Source organism: Schistocerca americana, chromosome 1, assembly GCF_021461395.2.
Source record: "Schistocerca americana isolate TAMUIC-IGC-003095 chromosome 1, iqSchAmer2.1, whole genome shotgun sequence".
Lineage (NCBI taxonomy): Eukaryota > Metazoa > Arthropoda > Insecta > Orthoptera > Acrididae > Schistocerca > Schistocerca americana.
The window spans coordinates 756,704,290-756,726,844 of NC_060119.1; the positions used below are offsets into that span (position 1 = coordinate 756,704,290).

Below are 22,555 nucleotides of genomic sequence, written 5' to 3' on the forward strand. Positions count from 1 at the left end.
CTTGTGGTGCATCTTTGTGTGTGTGTGTGTGTGTGTGTGTGTGTGTGTGTGTGTCTTAGAATATATTTTCTTATGAATTGTATTTTGTAAGAATTGATAATTAGGTGTTGAATACCTTGTTAGGGTTGAAAAGTAGACTTCCTAGATGTACCATCAAGACCCCACTGCCTGCAACACATGTTGCAACAGCTCCTCAAATCAGAAAAATTATAGTAAGCTTGGGGACTGCTTTGTCATACAAATGCACTGAAGAGCCAAAGAAACTGGTACAACAGGCTAATATCATGTATGGCCCCCATGAGCATGCAGAAGTGCCACAACACGGCGTGACATGGACTCAACTAATGTCTGGAGTAGTGCTGGAGGGAATTGACACCATGAATCCTGCAGGGCTGTCCACAAATCCATAAGAGTATGAGGGGCTGGAGATCTCTTCTGAACATCACATTGCAAGGCATCCCAGATATGCTCAATAATGTTCATGTATGGGGAGTTTGGTGGCCAGTGGAAGTATTTAAACTCAGAGGAGTGTTCCTGGAGCCATTCTGTAGCAATTCTGGGTGTGTGGGGTGTCACATTGTCCTGCTGGGATTCCCCAAGTCTGTTGAATGCACAATGGACATGAATGGGTACAGGTGATCAGACAGGATGCTTATGTACAAGTCACTAGTCAGAGTCATATCTAGAAATATCAGGAGTTCCATATCACTCCAGCTGCACACATCCCACACAATTACAGAGCCTCCACCAGCTTGAACAGTCCTCTGCTGACATGCAGGGTTCATGGATTCATACACGTCCATCCACTCGATACAATTTGAAAAGAGACTTGTTCGACCAGGCAACATGTTTCCAGTCATCAACAGTCCAATGTTGGTGTTGATGGGCCCAGATGAGGTGTAAAGCTGTGTGTCATGCACTCATCAAAGGTACATGAGTGGCCCTTCAGCTCCGAAAGCCCATATCAATGTTTTGTTGAATGGTTCGCATGCTGACACTTGTTGATGGCCCAGCATTGAAATCTGCAGCAATTTGCAGAAGGGTTGCACTTCTGTCATGTTGAACACTTCTCATCAGTCATCGTTGGTCCTATTCTTGCAGGATTTTTTTTTTTTTTTTTTTTTTTTTTTTTTCTGCAGCAATATTGGAGATTTTATGTTTTATCAGCTTCCTGATATTCACAGTATGCTCATAAAATTGTCTTACAGGAAAATTCCCACGTCATCACTACCTCAGAGATTCTGTGTCCCATTGCTTGTGTGCCAATTATAACATCATGTTCAAACTCACTTAAATCTTGATAACGTGCCATTGTTGCAGCAGTAACCAATCTAAAAACTGCACCAGACACTTGTCATCTTATATAGGCATTGATGACCACAGTGCCATATTCTGCCTGTTTACATATCTCTATATTTGAATAAGCATGCCTATACCAGTTTCTTTGGTGCTTCAGTTTATTTTTGTGTTGTAGAATAAATAAAGTTCAATCGTGATGGTAGTTAAATAGATATGAAAATAACATCACACAAATAATAGTCCCTCAAAATTTTGGTTAAATCAGTGTATCTTCTTTAACTTCACTTCTCTGCTGCAGATAAGGCTCACGGTTCTTCCACCTCAATAAGTACATGATGACTCCTGTTCATTGTACTCCATAATATGGTTATTTTTGGAGTGCTTCATGTATCAAATATACAGTTTCCCCACACAGGCTGAAACTATGTCATCTTGCCTTAAATGTTGGCACTGTCACTGTATGATACCTGTAGTGCTGTGCACAACTTTGCACTCATAAGCTGAAGAGCAATTAACAATATAGTTATTAGTTAATTTTGTCTAATCTTGAAATCAGTATTTCCATTACACACGTCAGGTTCGATGACACTTGGATAAATGTGAAGCACATTGTTTCATTACATTCATTAGCATATACTCTTGCTAGCAAGCAGTTCCAACAATTAATGCTTACAAAGACACTGATGGCTTCTGAACCAGTATATCTAATCATAGTTAAATTTATGTACAACATTTTAGTACATCCACAGACTCATCACTTTACATACAAATTGGTTTCATCAGTTTAATTTTCAGCAAGAAAATTTAATACAATTAAATTTAAATGCATACTCCTTACACTACACAAAAGCCAAACACAAGAAAGCCAATAAAGTACAGGGTATCCATAAAGGGATTTCCCACTTATAAATATTAATAGTATCAACTGAAAGCATTGTAAAGTTTTGGTTCAAGGTTACAATTAAAGTGTAACTCAAACAGTTTTAAATAATCACATGCCTGAGTACCAATTTGTTGTTCCCCCTCGCAGTGCCATATATGCAGAATGGTGACATCTGAGTGTGAAGCATTTTGTGTGAATCTGTGGTTTGAGCTCAACGTGTGTTTCATTTAAAGTCTGCCCTCATGTGGCAAAAACATCCGACAATGGTACAGTCAATTCAGATGACCAGATGTGTGTGTAAAAGGAAAAGCACGGGGCAACGGAAAGTGTCTGAAGAGGATACTCATCATTTTAGGGCATCTTACCATCGTAGTCCACAGATGTCTGTTCAAAAAGCAAGCCTTGAACTTCAGCTGCAAAAGCTGACAGTATGGAAAGTTTTAACAAAACTTTTACTCATATGTCCATACTGGTTACAGTTGGTCCATGTATTGTGCAGCAGTATAATTTTATTGTGAATGTTTTGTGAAGGCTAGGTCTGGGCCAGTGTGCCAATCAGAACATTAACAAGGCACACTGCTGATGTAATGGATGTCAGAGATGAGCATTGCCACACAACCTTAGACTGAGGAAGGCAGAAATGCAAATGTTGTAGTGCTGCATAACAAGGCACTCTGATGTAACATTACGTAACTTCATTGCCAGGGCACCACTGTAAAGTCAAATGTAATCAGAAAGACCTGAGCTCAATGACCCAGCATAATTACTGAACTACAGGAGACAAGGTGTGCTGACAGGACCAATACGGGAAGGCAAATGCACTGATAAGCTAGAGCCACCGTGTCTTAGATGCAGGCTCAGACCTCAAATTACAAGGCTTTTGGAGCTCAAAGACACATTCAGTCATGCTGCCATGCTATCCATATCAGTAGAACCAGAGAAAATGACAGTCTATTGAGTTTCAGTGAACCATGACAAGCAGAGTGATGATGGCCTGCCTACTACCTGCTTGCTGACTTCAACACCAAGATGCAGCCAACCTGATGCATACCATAGCCGTAGTCTGCCATTGCTGTCCACTAGGTATCACAGATTAGAAGACCAGTGTGTGGCCAATCCTCCACTACAGGTCATTGCAGACGATCTGCGAGCTACCATCTCCACACTGACAGTTGTGGCACATTTGTGCAGCCTCCTGGCAGACTCATGAGCATGTGCTGCAATCTTGGTCAATTCATGGTAGACCACTAGGACCTAGTCTTCATGACAACCAACACACTGGACCACAGTTGATAATCTTGACCTGATTGCGCAACAATCTGTCTTCAAGAGCGCTCAGGTGGGAGCCGCACTGTATCGCTGAATGTTCCGTGGGTGACGGCTCCACATTCCTGTGCTGCCACCAGCACAGCATGTGGCCATGCCACTAACCTGATGAGTGACATCATGGCTTGCCGATGAGGCATCAGCACTTCTTCACAGAATGTGCACTTACATCCGGCCGCCAACTGCTGCCCCGAAACTCACCAAGATAAATAAAAATTATTGCAAATATCACTGTATGACTGTCACCTCTGGGCATAAACTGGGCCACTCACACAACATGACCCCAGCTACCTGGGTCACAACATTGGTATTAGAAATGGATGTCACCTCAGGACTTCAGTGACAGTGGAACCATGTCTGCTCCCATTCCTGGGAATATGGCTCAACTGCTGCAGGGTTGCAGTTTAGTGTGCACGTTTTTGTTTGGCTGCAGGGAACATAAGGAGTCAGTGAGTTTTCTGGCAAGTGTCTAGTTGCATTTATATGTATTGGATAAAAGGAGTGAACATAGGCAGTGATCAAAGATGGTGTATATCAATTTGTACCATTTCAAGACATACTGTATTGTGTTGTAAGCCTAGCTCATTCATTGTCTTGGAGTATGAGATACTGATACTCGTGAGTAACCATTCTAGCTGAACATTTGGTTGTAATAGTGTATGCTAGTCTATTTAAGTGTCTGCATCATCATTTTAGGTTTTCCTCCTTTGCTGGGGTTTGAATAATTGCTAGCAGGTCAACCATGTCATTGTCCATTTCACAAGGTTCTACCCTGGAGCAAACACAGAGAGTGAAGATTGTGGCAGTTCCTGTAAATTTACTTCATACACAAAGCACTAATAGTGTGCAAGTAATGGAGAATAACATAACAGTATCAGCTCCAAAACCTTGTGAAAAAGCAATATCTCAACTGTCTTGAGGTGCCAAATGAAGTAACTGTGTACTATAAGGAAGAAAATTGGCATTTGAGAAGCAACATGGTTGATCTTGATTTAGGTGCAGTGGTATCTACACCAGTGGGTGATATTGATTGTTGTTTTGAGGCCTTGTAGACTGGGCCAGATGTACTGGGAAATACATGTGCCACTAACTTTTGCATTGTGCAGACAGTAATTGCAGATGGTGGCTTTAAGGTAGATACTATTCAGAATACACAGAAAGCTGTTGATGATGTTGGTCATGTTGCAAATGTTGTGGCTAATGTAGTAGTACAGGCACATTTATTTCTGAAGGACTCAGCTTTGTCACCAATTGGTTAGGGGCAAGAGGTGGGGGGAGGAGAGGGAGGTGAGGGGGGGGGGGGGGGGGGGAGGACGAAAATGATAGTAATGCTAAAGATCAAGCCAACGGGAGTGAATCCTTTCAAGAATATGTGCCTGCCAATACTTGCAGTGTGATAGGAAATATGGGTAAGAGAAAACATCATGTAACTGTTCAGAAAAACTCAGTCAAATTTGTAAGACGTTGTTTCAACTGAAGGGGACAGATGTATGTGTTACATTGTCACAGGGTTCTGTTACCGTGAAGGTAGGACCACTTAAACTGCATATGGCATCACTAAGATTCAATACACACAGTAAAGTGCAAGAAACACAAGAGTCGATTTTAATAAAAAGATAGTATAAAGAAGCATGGCACTGCAAGGTGTAGTCAATCTGTAACTAGCTGTAAAATAAGAGAGGTAACTGGCTCTACCGATCAGTGTATTGTACTAGGAAGTACTTTAAGTAGTTGTGTAATCATAGTTTAATCATATGTGTTTTGAGGGAGTGTAAGGGAAACTTTTGTTTCAAAGATAAACTTCCAGATGAAATACCAAAACACCAGGTTAAAAAAATCCACCTGATAAACATGCAAAGACAAAAATAAGGATAATGTAGCATAAATGTGAAAGAGAGTTCAGCAAACTGAAACTTAAGGAAAATGGTATAGAATTAGGAAACAGAGAGACATTCCATGTACGTCAATTCTCAAGAGTAAAACAGTTGGTGCAGTGGACACAGTTTACAGTTATGTAATTAGATCTAAGAGTGTTGCAGAGGTGAGCTCAGAACAGAAAAGGCTGGCTCTTGGCTGATGTGCCAAGTGGAATGTCAACAAGGTGTACTGCTGACATAGCAGAGTCAGGGCGTGAGGTGAGCATTGCCACACAATCTCAGAGTGAGGCAGGCAGAAATGCAAACATTGCAGTGCTGCATAACAGGGAACTGTGAAGCAACAGTTCATAACTTCAGTGGCAGGTTGTCACTGCAAAGTCAAATGTAGCCAGAAAGACTGGAGCTCAGTGATGCAGAATAATTACTGAATTACCACGGTGAGGCTAGGAGCACTGACGGGACCGATAAACGAGGGCAAATGTGCTCATACACCCAGAGCCACTGCATCATTGGTGCAAGATCAGTCCTTTAAATAATGAGGATTTTGGAACTCAAAGACACATTCAGCCATGCTGCCATTCTTTCTGTGTCTCTAGAACCAGAGAGAATGATAGTCAATAGAGTTTCAGTGAAACCATGCCAAGCTGATTGATGATGGCCTGCTTGCTGATTTCAACATCGAGATGCAGCCAACTTCATGCGCACCATAGCTGTGGTCTGCCATTGCCTGCAACTGGGTCATGGTGTGTGGCAAGCCCTCCTCCACTAAAAGCCATTGCAGAATATCTGCAAGCTGCCGTCTCCACAATGACAAGTCTGGTGAGTTTGTGCAGCCTCTGGGCCAACTTGTAAGCAGCTGCTGTAGTCTTGGTCTATCCATGGTGGATGACCTGGGCCTAGCCTTCACAACAACCAACATCCTTGACCACAGTCAGCAATCTCCACATGAACAAGTGACGCGCTGTCTTCAAGAGTGCTGATGAGGTAGAAGCCACACTGTATAGCAGAATATTCAGTGGGCAATGCCTCCTCATCTCTACACTGCCACCAGCGACTGTTGCACCGATCTGCAGAATGACATCACATTTCATTGATGAAGCATTATACACTCCTGGAAATGGAAAAAAGAACACATTGACACCGGTGTGTCAGACCCACCATACTTGCTCCGGACACTGCGAGAGGGCTGTACAAGCAATGATCACACGCACGGCACAGCGGACACACCAGGAACCGCGGTGTTGGCCGTCGAATGGCGCTAGCTGCACAGCATTTGTGCACCACCGCCGTCAGTGTCAGCCAGTTTGCCGTGGCATACGGAGCTCCATCGCAGTCTTTAACACTGGTAGCATGCCGCGACAGCGTGGACGTGAACCGTATGTGCAGTTGACGGACTTTGAGCGAGGGCATATAGTGGGCATGCGGGAGGCCGGGTGGACGTACCGCCGAATTGCTCAACACTTGGGGCGTGAGGTCTCCACAGTACATCGATGTTGTCGCCAGTGGTCGGCGGAAGGTGCACGTGCCCGTCGACCTGGGACCGGACCGCAGCGACGCACGGATGCACGCCAAGACCGTAGGATCCTACGCAGTGCCGTAGGGGACCGCACCGCCACTTCCCAGCAAATTAGGGACACTGTTGCTCCTGGGGTATCGGCGAGGAACATTCGCAACCGTCTCCATGAAGCTGGGCTACGGTCCCGCACACCGTTAGGCCGTCTTCCGCTCACGCCCCAACATCGTGCAGCCCGCCTCCAGTGGTGTCGCGACAGGCGTGAATGGAGGGACGAATGGAGACGTGTCGTCTTCAGCGATGAGAGTCGCTTCTGCCTTGGTGCCAATGATGGTCGTATGCGTGTTTGGCGCCGTGCAGGTGAGCGCCACAATCAGGACTGCATACGACCGAGGCACACAGGGCCAACACCCGGCATCATGGTGTGGGGAGCGATCTCCTACACTGGCCGTACACCACTGGTGATCGTCGAGGGGACACTGAATAGTGCACGGTACATCCAAACCGTCATCGAACCCATCGTTCTACCATTCCTAGACCGGCAAGGGAACTTGCTGTTCCAACAGGACAATGCACGTCCGCATGTATCCCGTGCCACCCAACGTGCTCTAGAAGGTGTAAGTCAACTACCCTGGCCAGCAAGATCTCCGGATCTGTCCCCCATTGAGCATGTTTGGGACTGGATGAAGCGTCGTCTCACGCGGTCTGCACGTCCAGCACGAACGCTGGTCCAACTGAGGCGCCAGGTGGAAATGGCATGGCAAGCCGTTCCACAGGACTACATCCAGCATCTCTACGATCGTCTCCATGGGAGAATAGCAGCCTGCATTGCTGCGAAAGGTGGATATACACTGTACTAGTGCCGACATTGTGCATGCTCTGTTGCCTGTGTCTATGTGCCTGTGGTTCTGTCAGTGTGATCATGTGATGTATCTGACCCCAGGAATGTGTCAATAAAGTTTCCCCTTCCTGGGACAATGAATTCATGGTGTTCTTATTTCAATTTCCAGGAGTGTACAAGCTTATGGCCAGCCACCGACCCCACTCTGAAGACACTTATAACACTGTAAACTCATGACGATAAATAAATGTTATTGGAGTTACCACTATGTCACTGACACCTCCAGGCATAAACTGAGCCACTCACCCACACTCTGTGCTCATTCGCCTGTTCACACTGTGACCACAGCTTCTCGATTCACAACACGTTTTAAAGCCAGGTGAAAATGGTGTATGTTATAACTAGTGAAAGGATTTTAAGGTTCTAATTCTGGCCAGAAAAGGGGGAAGAAAGGTTCTGAAAATACATACAAAAAGGTGCAAAAAAGGTGCTGATGAAATTATTTAGGTTTAAACAAGCTACATTAACTTTCTATGTGCCATTTACAGGTTTCTGCTCTACTGGATTATACACATCATTTCAATGTTTTTGACACTAAGTTGCTGGCACTTTGAGCACAACAGCTCCTTATATTCACAGATACTCCACATGGCATCTATAGAAGCCAATGGAGCATAACTTTCCACCACCCACAAAGGAAGTTCAGTTAAAGTTGCAAAGGTTTCCTCATCTGGATTGTTCTTCAAATGTAATTCAAATTTGTCTTTAACAAATCCGTCAGGGACATCCCTAACATTCATCAACTTCTTCCACCATTCCTGTTACTCCATACCTTCTTCTTCCAAACTCTGAATTACATCAGGCAAATACTTGTAGCCACAGACTGCAAAAAATTCCAACTCTAGGTCTTTGTTGTTGACCAATTGTTTGGTCTGCTTTATGCCTGCTGCTGTACACTGTGTCTAGGGTAAATATGAAGTTTTCAATTTTATCAAAGTTTTCGCGCAAGAAGAGTGCACATCTTATCCAAGCACCACACCTTGTGATGACAGGAAACTGTGGAAGGTGGAGCCTGTCATTTCCTGATAGAAAACTTAACATCTGCGAGCCTTTTACCAGAATCCTCTTCAGGATAGCAATGAAGACATTTACCCTACAGTAATTCTCCCAGATACTTTTGCGAATATATTGTAGACCATGTGCAATATATGTCACATGCTTATGGTTGGAGTATACACCCTTTAATTGTTGGAAAGCCAAAGGCATGTGTGTACTTGATCTGTCAACACAAGCCTGATTTTTTCGTATTCTATGCCCCCTGGCCACAGGTTCATACATGAGTCATTGAATAATTGCATTATTGTGCAGGCATCTGTCTTCTCAAGTTGGTACATCCTGGAAAGCACAGGTTTTACCCATTCACCAGATAATGGAAAAACTAACACATGCAAAATATATCGTTGGAGCTCATCAGTAGTTTCATCTAAAATGAACCCCATTTTTTGTTTACTGATTGCCTCTTTTACTTTCTCTCAAAAATTCTCATAAGTTCACTGTATGTAACTTTTTCTGAGTGCTCTCATCCACTACTGACCCCTGTATATATTTCTCAAGAAATGATTTGAATAAGGATTGTTGGAATTCCTGACTGGATTAGTGCCCTGGCAAGATCCAGACTAAACTCCTTCAGTGACCACTGCTTTTCAGATCCTGAAGCGGAGGTGTGTATCAGAGCAGTCTGCTTAGGTTTCAACTGGCAAAGTTCAATGTTCTTCATATGTTAGTTGTTCTGGATGCATTGGTTTATTCTTTTTCTTTGATGCTTGTCATCAATTGCAATTGTACCAATACTTTGCAGGTGCCGCATCACAGAATGATGCCACCAGTTTCGATAAAAATAATCTTGAATTCTTCTGAAAGTGAACACAACTTCTACTTAACCTTCACCATGATTTTGTAGTGAAAAACCAGTTCTGGTAGAACACCAACACTGCCAACAAGACACTAAACAGTCGATAGATAGGAGCTGTTAAAACTCATGCTGGCACAAACTGTATTTAGGTTTCAACTGTTGCAGCATCAATGTTTAAATTTTATTTGATTTCACAGCTCCGTATTGACCATTTTTACTGAAGTTGACTATTGTTTCTGAGTTGGCCATTGTTGCTAGGGGTATGAATAATTACTGCTGATTTCCATAAATTATATTAATATTTATTGACCATTGTTGACTTCTGATTAAACAAAATCTTAGAATCCTGTTCAAGAAGAGAAAGAGTGCTGTCCAATGTATTGAAAATGCAGATAAAAATGGGAGGAAAGGTGCTTAAGCATGGAATAGAAGGGAAGAGATGCAAACTGTAATAATCTCAGAAAAAGGTGCAAATATAGTTTTATTTTTGGAAAGGGCTGCACCTTAAAATCCTTGCTCCAGTTATAACTTTGTACGGCAGGATAATTACTTTCTTGATTCTGTGGTGTTCAGTGATGAAGCAACTTGTCATCTAAATGGGAAGGTAAATATCCGTAATGTTCATATCTGGGGGTCAGATCATGAACCTATACAATACGAAGAGATTCCCTACAATTAAATGCATTCTGCACTGTGTCCTGACATCAAGTGTAAGGACCATTTGTTTTTGTTGTAGCTACCATAACAGGGGTGGCCTATCTGTATGACAACTGTTTTCCGGTGACCTCCACACCATCCTGACTTCACACCATGCGTGTGTGTGTTCCCCCCCCCTCGAGACTTTATACCACTACCTAATGATTTGACAGAATTGAGACACAGAAATGTAGAGGCTATTGCTTCCATTACCGCAGACTTGTTAACCAAAGAGAGAGAGTGTGTGTGTGTGTGTGTGTGTGTGTGTGTGAATAATTGAAATTTAGGTTGGATGTGTGCCATATAACTATGGCTGCACATCTGTAAGAAAAAATAGGTTGGTTACTTTCAAATTGATGTATGATTTGTTGCAAATAGTATAAATTAAACTTCTCTAATATACCATTAAAGCTGGGACACCCTGTAAACAAAATAAAGTTTTGTATTCCTATGGTACTAGGATGTGTAAACTGTGTTCCTTTACATAATTTTCTATGAAGCAAAACAAAGGTTTTAGATGCAAGAACTAAAAATGCTGTTTATTTTCTATGTCAGGGTTCATACATTCACCCGCCTGTCAAAACGAAAACTACTCTAATTCATTATCAAGAAAGAGAAACTGAGATATGTGTGTGTTTATTGCAGGTTTCTCAGGCTTAAAATACCTGAAACAGGAGGTATGATTATAGCCAGCAGTGAGCAGCGCCTTTCAACTCTCAACAATTATCCTGATCCATTAAATAAGGATGATGTAGCAAGAATGTTGGGTGACATTTCACACCCAGAATACAACGTGTTCCAAGACTTGCCAGGAGCACAAGTCAAAACAGTAGCTGTCGGTACGTAGTGAGATAACAACTAATATGAGATTTATCATTGTATATCATATCTTGTTTCATAACATACAGGTTTAAAAAGGATTCACTAAATGTAAGCAAACGATAACAGTGAACTAAATGTCAGAGCTATCAGGTAAACAACATTTTTCCCCCAAAGTAAAGGATTTTTGTTTCTATCTTGCTTTTGTGTTACTTTTTATCCAATCTTTTATGTGATGTGTAATTTTTGTTTTTAGCACCAGTACAAGTTACATACTGTACACAGATTGTCGTTCCCAGGTTACAATAGATACCAGGCAATCAACTGTACAAGAGCATTTAGACTTCTCAATTCAGCATCTCGTTCGGCTTGTACAGTTTGTGTCTGGCAGCTAATGTGTAACCTCAATTTGTGTTGTGTAGTTTTTCTACTGATTATTTCTTTCATGTCATGTCACTCATTTTTCTGTCATCTGGGTGTGCTACATGCAGGTTCCAGCCCAGTGTTTAGATACTTGCCATATATATGTGCACACAGTAATATATAAGTCATTTTTCTCTCTTAATATTATTTTTATGCACAGTGACATATAATTCTTAACTCCAAGTTAGTTAAGTTGTTTATATGTTGTATTAAACACGGTTCCAAATGTCAGACAATTTTTGAAAATTTTGTAACTGTAATCATCGAGAGACCATTCTCAGACTGTTCAATTGAAACCAGCAATATATCAAAATGTAACAGGCAATCAAAGAGTTTCTATTTGAGGCCGTTGCTGCAGCATGGGTGCAATGTAGTGCAACTCCGATGCTGGCATATAAACACTGACATATAGGCAAGGGATTAATGTGGCATACGTGTCCATCAGACAATGAAGAATGTGTACAGGGCAGTATGTCTGTCAGAAAGCAGCGCTGTGGAATGGTGCAACAAGGAGTGCTACTGCTTCATAATAACACAAGTTCCCATATCGCGAATGTTGTACTGCAGAAGTTATGCCAAGTCAAGTGGGAGACACTCGAGCACCCGCCCTATAGTCTTGATCTCTACCCATCCATTTATCACACCTTGGGCCCCTAAAAAGAAAAGGCCTTGAAGGGTCAACAATTCCTGTCAGACGAGGGTGTGTAGTACGCAGTTACAAAGTTCTTCATGCAGCTGGACATGGTGTATTACCACATGAGTATTTTCAATCTAGTGCTTCAGTGAGATGATTGCCTCAAAGTTCACAGCAGTTTTGCCTGATGGCATACCGATTCTGGACAGTACAGCCTTGGAACAGAAACTTTCTGATCACCCATTATTTATCTGTTTATAAATCACCAGATATCTTCACAGCGCCTTCCAGTTACCCTCTGCACTATTCACCATATATATATAACGACATAATGGTAGTCAGCTGAAAAAAATGCCAAGGACTAATTTCCTTTATCAGAGTGAGAAACTTCTTTTGATGCTGTTTGCAACTCAACTCACTCTTCATAACTCAGCACACAAGGAAGGAAGACTGTGTGTCAAAAACATATACGAGACAGAAATTGAGCATATGCACCCATTAACAGATATGAAAAGCCAATAGTTAATCCTAAGAGGATATGCTTAGTTATTTTGTAACACTGTCCACTTTGAAGGTACTCTCAGGAGCATACCCATGCCCTATCAGTTCACATATTTCATGGTTTGTCACTGAACACTAGTTAAAAGTAAGTTTAGTTAATTTCCACAATTTCAAAAGGTAATGAATTGTTTAGCCTCAAATCATTTAGCAGTCTGATTCTGACTCCACCTCTGATTCACCTATTTCTTCTGCATCAACTTACTCATCTCTTCTTCGTCCTACATGTTAGAGTCATACCTCATCCTTTTCAACATTTGTCAATAGTTAGGTTCATCTGCATCCCATATTTTAACACCTCTTCCTTTATCTCCCCATAATTTGTTTTTCAATATTTGTGTGTGCCAGTCAATGATTCCGAGGAACATAACTTTTTCACTTTCACTAGATATGTACTTCATTCATTCTGATTTTGTTTCTTTGCAATTTGTTGATATCACTTATAATAGAACTATAATAAAAGCACTGTTGTGTTGACTTCAGTCACTGACAGCAGAATTAGCAACGGCTGCTTCACCTTTTCCTTTGCACTGTTTTGCATCTTCCAATTTATGTTACTAGTGAATTATTCAAACCAACTGTAGTTCATACTCAAGTTTCAGGCACACCACCACACAATTGCTGCTTATTCAAACTGATATTTTGGTTGTGACTCACTCTAAAGACCTTTAAAATTATTTCTCAAGAAACCTGGCTCCTCACATGCTCCCTATTCTTTCGAGATTCAGCCTAGGGTTAATCAATATTACATCATAGTCCAAATGTATGTTTGGTGTGGGTGCACTATGCAGCAAAACAGAGCATAAGATAGCTTTAGAAGGTAAAAGGTCCCATACACATCTTTAAATGTAAGACCTGCTTAGCAAGTGTAAGATACAGAGCATGTGCATGCAAAATGCCTGAATGAGTTTACTCATTAAATCCACAGGCTGGGTAAAACTGCTGATCTGCCAAAGTGGCCACCTGGTTCCTCCTCTTCACTATAAACACATGACTCATGTGTACAGGTTCTTTGTTTAATTTGAAAAACTATGTATCTTGAAAAATATACATTGTATGAAAAAAATGTTTGAGGTGAAAAGTTAATATTTCATAGGGGACATGTCTGTGCTAAAATTGGCCCTGCCTCTATGGGGTAGGAGACAACATTTTATTTTCAAATGCAATACCTACCATTTTTATTGCAGATTCAGATTCTACACCAAAAAAATACTTTTTTTCATGCATGGTGGATAGTGCTGTAATTGACAATATTCAATTTTTCTGGTATTTACAATTAAGAATGTACTCACTTGCTTTTATATTACATTTGCAATAAAAACTTTGACTTTTTGATTCTGAATAGTCAATATTTTCGTTAAAAATTGCAAATTTGGTTAAACAGTAAAACTCTTACAGTTCAACATTTAAACGTATTGCAAATAAGCTTCTTTTAATGTAACTTAGTTTTCTGTTCCCTTTGGAGTTGGTGTTGGCAAGTCCCTGCACTGTCAAGATGCTCGATTTCACTGAGTCCCCTCAAATCACACCATCAGGATGACTGATTTCAGTGTGTCCTTCCATCCAGTTGCAGTAACTCTCACACCTACTGCTATGTTGCTCTTTGTGCCCAGCGTTTTGCTGATAGGCTGTGATCTCTTAAGACTATTTACCATGTTGTGAAACAATTTACAACTAAGGAAGTGTACCACTTAGAAAAAGAACTTGCCAAGCCACAGTTACATGGAACAGCACAAGTATCAACTGCTTAGATTAAGAAGCTTACATTTTTAACATAAACAAAATACAGAATGAAACGAGTAAGTTCTTAATTGCAAAACATTGAATCCTGTTGATTACAATGCTATCTACCATGAATGGAAAGAATGTTTTTAGCATAGAATCCAAATGTGCATTAAAATGGGTGTTCCCATTTGAAAATAAAAAGTTGACCCCCCCCCCCCCATTCAAGATGGGTAAGTGCCTACGACACGTGCAACCCAAGAAAGCAGGAACACTGGGGACGAACAAGATATTGTCTCTAAGCATAGAACAATGCAGCAAACTTGCATTGATAAGACGAAGTTGTTTTGCACCCAAAGAGAATTATATGATGGGCTGCTATAAGTACAGTCAAATATGATGCAGCCTTCCATATGCAACAAAGTGAAGCATAATATAGTTTTTAGGGGACCATCCTAGCTTTCAAAGCTTGTTTTGCAATTACATCTGTCACACATACTAGAATCAAACAATTTCCTGTCTTTGCAAGACAGTACACAGCTCTTATACTTTTAAACAGTATGCTTATTTCAAATTTGTGTGTCACTTGCTACTTTCTCCACATTAAACTATGAAAAAAGCTGTTCACCCAAAATGTATGCTAAATTTTTAGGTAGTTTCATTAGTACACTACCATATATTGTACACATGAAGGATTCTGAAATTTTTAACACTGCTCAAACACCAAAAAATCTACAAAAGTGTCCCTGCACTACTTCCAACCAGAGGAAGATTTGTGTGGTGTTGCTTCTGGAAATGATCTTGATTTTTTTTGCTATAAATGCACACACGGAAAACATGCACCAACTTTGGCGGCCAGAATGAATTCCTTGCTTAACCAAACACTAAAATTGTAAAAAAAGATGAATTTGATCTTCACAAATCTCACTGTCTAATAGAGTAACGGGAAGTCTGATCAAAATATTCTCCAAGACAAACATAGCAACAAAGTTGTTGCCTATGTTAAGGCAGGAAAATAAAATCTGTGTTTCTGATGCCAACATTGTCGTACGAAAGTATTAGTGAGAAAAATAATTTTAATGAAAAGAAGTATCACATATGTATCACACAAGATGACATTTTGACAGAGCAGACTTCACTCGATTCCATATAGATTAAGGACTGTTAGGCTTGTCAATTTTTACTGTTTGTCACATAAAAATGAATGAATCAGATAAATCTATTCATCTCAATGATAGAAGTTTAATGGAAAGCATTTTTTCAAAGGAGGATTGTTACATTTGACTTGTCTAGAGACCACATAAACAAATCTGTAAAGGTATAAAGTTGAACAACAAAACTTACCACCACCCTAAATAAACGTGGTCTGCATCTGCTGAAATAAAACACACATGCCAACAGGTAGGAGCAGTGATTTAAAAATGTTAAATGTAGAGTTTTGTATCAACTCAAAATATGCAGTGTGGCCCGTCTCTCTTTCCTCACTTTGCAAACCAAAGCAAGAAGCCCAACTATGTGAATAAACTATTTCAGTATTCTGTTAAATTTAGTCTTTTGAAAGCATGCCAGTCTTTTCTGTGTAGCAGCTCACACCTTTATTTCTTTTATAAAATTAATCTTATAAAACCTGTTCTTGTGGGATACACTGTTGTGTGTTTCTGTAGGCAATGTATTTTTGAAATTTCAGTATAAGTTGTAATGTATTACTCCTTTTCACAGGTATATTTGATTGCGTTGGAAGAACATGGAGCATATATGCTGACAATCCAACAAAAAGTAATCCAGTTGTCGTGCTTCCACTGTTTTTGAAATCTACAACAAAATAGTTCAAGAGAAATGGAGGGAACATCTATCATCATGTAATCACTAGATCACATCGATGAGCATCAGAGTTACCTTCGTTTGAAAATAATATGTTCCTTATGCACAGTGTAAATGTTAACCATTATGTGAATATAATTTTAAAGTAAAAGCATTAATATCTTCAAGCACTTGCATATTAGTAATGAATGAGGAAAATTAGATGATGGATTTCAGCTGCAGAAGATTTTGCATCTCTAATTATTTAAATTTTCTGTAACTGACGACCACATATACCAAACCCCCTGTGTGCATCCACTACTTATATTTTTGTGTCACTAACAGAATAAAATTTTTTACCACTATAAATGATGAAATTTTTTAAGGTTTCATACAACGCAGCTTCAACAGAATTTTGGAACTCCAGTATTCATATAAAGATGTATTTTTATTGTATTCACTGTATGCCAAAAACTAACTTAGAAGATTACCACAGATTAATTACTATCATACAATGCAGAATAAACATCACATCCGTTTTTATTGTTAATATGTGTTTGTCATTTTTATGTAATATGCTTTGTGCTTATTCCAAGTATCATTGAAACGATAGACTTGTTAGCTGCCAGGAAATAATGATTATGTAGCTTTTAATGAAAGTCAAACTTGCACTGGAGTATTTTATTTGTACATTCAAATTACATTAAAATTTATCATTACACTGAAATTTTAACACATCTAACAATAATACTTCAATTTCAAGATCTTCATAAATATATATTTCTAAACTAGGGAGTACGTATACTGTGTAGATCCCACATCAGTCAGCACCACTCCAGGTGTACTGGTTTTACTAGTACGACTTCATAAGCAGTTAGCACAAACAATGGCTTAAACAAGTTTTGATTTATACCAAATTTAGTAAAATAGAACAGAAGAGGAATGGCCATTGCTGTGTTTCTGCTAGAATCCACACAGGATTATCACAGCTTGTGCATCTTATGATAAGATACTATGCTGTGATACTCTTGCCTCCTACGGCTATGCCGTTAGGAGGCTAAGTTTAACCTCATCCTCCTGTACCACAAGGCAGTGACCTAAGATCCGCTGTACCTCCACTGCCAAATCCTCCAAGACGGCGTCTAGGTGCTGGTGGTGGACTGAAAATGTAAGCAATAAAACCAGTTTTAAACTGTATGTAGGGTTCAGCTAGCTGTTGTTGGCAGTTAAACTAGATGAATGTTTTTGCCCAAAATGTAAACATATCTTACACAGAACCAATCTGGTGCTGTAACAAAAAATAGTGATGTAACCACTCACAAATAGGGAAAAGAAAGAATATAATAAAAATCAGTCAACACTTTCATACTAGGAAGAATAAGTACGTTCTCAACATTATAAAACACAAACAGCAAAAAAAGGAAGTTATCACAATTATGTAATAAATGTAAGCATACATACAAGGCCACCTGTGCAGCAGCCAAGTCTTATACCAACTCCACTGTAACTACTCAACTACTGCAGTGATTTTTGTGTGAGCATGTTGACTGACCATCTGTCCACATATATGGCCAATCACTGCCAAAGTAAAGCCAAGGGGAAGACTATCCACTCATAATTCAAGCATCCTGACTGATTGAACATGTGACATCAATGGCTGCTTCTCAACCCTTGCTATTTGGATACAAACTTATCTGAACTGCTCAGGTGGAAAATAAGCTTTCTTCAATACATTCTTTGGTCCCAAAATCCCTCTCGGCTACATCTTCACTGATCAGTCTTCTTCACCTCTGCCCATTTGGAACCCATAAGGGAAAAGTGGTCAATTTTTAACCTACATGTAAAGTGAAAGAAAGATTATCTCGCTACAGTCAGTAGATGTCTATATAAATATATATTCTCTCTCTCTCTCTCTCTCTCTCTCTCTCTCTCTCTCTCTCTCTCTCTCTCTCTCTCTCTCGTGTGTGTGTGTGTGTGTGTGTGTGTGTGTGTGTGTGTGTGTGTGTGTGTGTTTTAACCCACCCCCTTCAAATAGAGATTCAAATCAACCTAACAAAATATTGACAAGCTATTTCCACTGTACCTACCACTTCAAGTGTATGACCGTCATTAAACAGAAAATTTTTGTATGTACTTCCTAGATTTTATAGTCACGCAATACAACATACATCATATGCGGGTTCCACCATACATTTGTCACATTCATTTCTGCAATAGGAAAATGAAATCCTACAATGCAAACTTAACATTGTCATTTTTTGACAGCGAAATTTATTCTTTCATCTTTACATCAGATAGTTATTCTTAAAGTTTTGAAAGTTCAGACTTCTAAGCACGATAAACAATAGCCGCTTCCAAATCACTTTTGCAAGTTAAAGCAATGTGTGATTATTAGAAGCAGAGGCCAGGCCTTCACTCTCTCATGAAATGAACATTTCTGTACACTTTCTTCTTCTGAATAGATTTGGAAGTGAAAGTGATTGGACTGTGATTTGCGGATTCTTTCATTTACACAGACATTGTTTTTAATTAGTTCAAGAAATTCATAGCACAGAAACTGACTTGAACATTGAAGTTTGTCCGAATAACAGCTTACCACATCAAGAAGATTTGCAGTTAGTGTACACCACACTGTCTACTCCAAAAACAGAAGGTTTGATTTTAATTCTGTCAGCAGATGGTAAATAGGTTTAAATCTAAGTTCAAGATCATAATGGCGATGAATCACGGCTTCAACAATTCCACAAAAAACATGTAATGGATGTCATGTGCCTCTATTTCTCCCTACTGTGCTAATAAAACTAAAATGGAGGAAGTAAGGACTATTGGCAAAATCTTTTTAAAAGACAACCACAAGCAGAGATTAATAGGATCTTCTTTAATGATAACAAGCCTGTTTTGGAATTAGCTCCACATCATTTCTTTATATTTCTGTAATTAAGAAATCATCGGCAGGCTTCATTTTAAACCTCAGTCAAAGCTGTGTGTCTTTCCAACACATTTTTGAGCACTAATGACAGGAGAATGTAATGGTGCATTAAAATGTGTGAATACAAAATCCAGTGCCACGATCAAACTCCTTTACTGGTTGATAGTTTCAGCTCACTGTTGAGCCATCTTCACGTCTAAAATACAGAACATTGCATAAAAGAGGTGAATAATAGTATCTTACACATTATATTTAAACTTCCCTTATGTCGTACATACCAACAAAAATTTATTAATTCAGTCTGTATCAGCATATGCATTACAATCTTGAGATTGATACTGGTAATTATCATATGTCCATGTGTGGATGAAAATATGGTGTATTCCTTACAATGCTAGTTACAGGAACAAGGAAGTAGTTTTACTACAACTTGTGGAGAACTGGCCGCATATGTAGTGCTAATGCTACATGTAAAAGCCAACTGCCAGATGATGCTACTAGAGCCAACAAAGTTTTACTAAGTTGTGCCTCTATAATATAAAGAATTCTGTAGCTACCATTATATTAGGTTCATGTTATATAAAATTTAAGGAACTATGTTCAGTTTCTACAATCTGTAGCAACAACCTGTGGTGGGCATAAGACATCCTGTGAAACATTACTAAATGCCTTCTCTGACCACTATCTAGAAAAGACAGTGCAGAACCACACTCATGGTGGAAATGTATTTGATCTAATGGCAACAAATAGACCCAACCTCTTTGTGAATGAATGTCCACATCAAAGCAGGTATCAGTGATCCTGACGCAGTTGTGGCAATAATGATTGTCAAAGGATAAAGGATAACTAAAACCAGCAAATGGATATATATACTTCCATTAAACTAATTTTTTTTTAAAACCAGTAGTGTCATGGCTCAATGAGGAACTTTAAACTTCCAGCATCGGACAGGAGCATCCAGATTAATTATGGCTCAAGTTTAAAAGAATAGTTGATCATGCACTGGATAGAAAGTACATATCTATCCACCAGAGAAGTTTATAATGGGAGGGACCCTCCATGGTATACTGTCACTGTAAAGAAACTTCTATAGAAACAGTGACTACTGCATAATAGGTGTAACATTTGGCTGTCGAGAGAACAATGCACGAAGCCTTAATTGACTACTGTAGCAAACTACTGTCAAATGACACTTCAGAAAATCCAAAGAAATTCTGGTTGTATATTAAGGCTGTTTAGTGGCACCAAAGCTAGTGTCCAGTCCCTAGTGAATGAGACAGGAACTGAAATGGAGTGTAGCAAAGCAAAAGCTGAAATACATAACTCTGTTTCAAACGTTCCATTAGAAAGGAAAAGCCAAGAGAACTGCCTCAATTTAACCTCCTTACAACTGCAAAGGTGACAAATTATTATTAGCATCAGTGATGTTGATAAACAGCTCAAATCATTAAAATTGAATAAAGCTCCACGGCCCAATGGAATTCCTATTGTATCCTACACTGAATTTGCAGTTGAGTTGGTTGGTTGGTTGGTTGGTTTATTTAAAAGAGGGGGATGGACCGAACTGCTAGGTCCTCGGTCCCTCGTTCCAATTAGAGTAATTCCACACGGGTGGGAGTAAAATTATCGCGGCATACAAAACACAGCTGGAAGAAAGGAGAAAACCACAAGAATGACAGAAGGACAACGAACACTACAATGGACAAAATCGGACAAGAAAATCACAGAGAGATGCAAGAAACGTGTAGAAGAAATCAAAATAAGAGAGCAAATTACCATGGTTGGCCAACCATAGGTATAAGAAGGAGAAGCCAGCCACTCTGCGACACATTACAACCTCTACCCTAAAAGCACTAGGGTGGAGGACACAGAGGGACGAAGGACAAGTGCTAACACTTAGATCAAATAATAAAATCCACCCTCACGAATAAAACTTAAAACTCAATTTGCTGTTGAGGCATTGTCGCTTAACACCAAAGGTATGGTGCTGGGAAAGTTAAAAGTCCGCTGCAGAGCGGCTAAAAGTGGGCGGCCCAGCAAGAGGTGGACGACTGTCATTTGTGAGCCACAGCGACACCGAGATGGCTCTTCACAACGGAGGAGGTAACCATGCATTAGCCACGTACGGCCAAGGCCAATGTGGAGCCAGCAGAGGACAACTGATTCCCTGCGAGAGGACTGCATGACAGACTTCCACACATTCTAAGTCTCCTTAATGACACTCAATTTGTTGTGCGTACTGTTATGCCATTCCATCTCCCAAAGCCAAAAAACCCTGCAGCGTAAGACGGAACGCAGGTTAGTTTCAGAGATGCCCATCTCCAGAAGCTGTTTCCGCATAGCCTGTTTGGCTAGCATGTCGGCAAATTAGTTGCTTCGGATTCCAACATGTCCTGGGGTCCACACAAACACCACTGAACGACAGGACTGCTCCAGGGCATGGATGGAGTCCTGAATGGATGCTACCAAAGGATGGCGAGGGTAGCATTGGTCGATAGCTTGTAAGCTGGTCAAGGAGTCAGTACACAGGGCATGAACAAATGTGCTCAAGAGCACGAGATATGGCGGCCAGCTCTGCAGTGAAAACACAGCAGCAATCTGGCAAGGAGTGGAGTGCTGTTCAATATGTCCTCAACGAACATATGCGAAGCCTACATGACCATCAGCCATCAAACTGTCGCTGTAAACCACTTCATGGCCCCAGTACATGTCTAGAATCAAGAGGAAGTAATAGCGGAGAGCTGCAGGGTTAACGGAGTCCTTAGGGCCATGCGAAAGGTCCAGAAGAGTCTGCGGCCTAAGTGTACACCATGGAGGTGTACATGAATGGACCTCGAGGAGAGGTGGTAATGGAAAGGACTCCAGTTTAGACAGAAGGGACCGGATGCAAACCACAATCATAAGCCCTGACCTCGGCAACCGATGCGGGAGATGAACCGCCGTGGTTGGGAAAAGGAGACAGTAATTCAGATGCGCAGGAGAACCACGAACGTGTGCAACGTAACTGGCGAGCAGTTGTGCACACAAAGCCTACGTGACCATCAGTCATCGAGCCGTCAGTGTAAACCTTCTATGGAGGGACTCCGGCCTCCACCAGGACAGTGGTCACTGGACTCATTCTAAAAGCTCCCGTTGCTAGGCGAACACCAGTGATGCACTGGGTCAAGTAAATGCAACACTGAGGGTGCCGCTGAACTGTAAACCAGACTCCCACAGTCAAGGCAAGATTGAACAAGGGCTCTGTAGAGCTGCAGCACTGTTGAGAGATCTGTATCCCAGCTGGTGTTGCTCAGGCAGCGGAGGGCATTGAGATGCTGCCAGCA

General features: G+C 40.5%; 2 protein-coding genes across 4 annotated transcripts in view; one reads left to right on the forward strand and one right to left on the reverse strand.

Moving 5' to 3' along the window:
• LOC124611594 overlaps positions 1-16,853 on the forward strand; it is a 293,459-nt gene extending 276,606 nt beyond the window's left edge. For all 3 annotated transcript variants that reach the window (XM_047140260.1, XM_047140258.1, XM_047140259.1), the window contains exons 8-9: positions 10,993-11,186; positions 16,223-16,853. In XM_047140260.1, coding sequence (XP_046996216.1) covers positions 10,993-11,186; positions 16,223-16,329 — 301 coding nt within the window. In that variant the 3' untranslated portion in view covers positions 16,330-16,853. The remainder of the gene's footprint in view (positions 1-10,992; positions 11,187-16,222) is intronic.
• A 116-nt stretch (positions 16,854-16,969) lies between these two features.
• The window catches only part of LOC124611630 (selenoprotein K-like), a 37,959-nt gene continuing 32,373 nt past the window's right edge, over positions 16,970-22,555 (reverse strand). Inside the window, exon 4 of the mRNA XM_047140262.1 lies at positions 16,970-17,463. Coding sequence (XP_046996218.1) covers positions 17,373-17,463 — 91 coding nt within the window. The 3' untranslated portion in view covers positions 16,970-17,372. The remainder of the gene's footprint in view (positions 17,464-22,555) is intronic.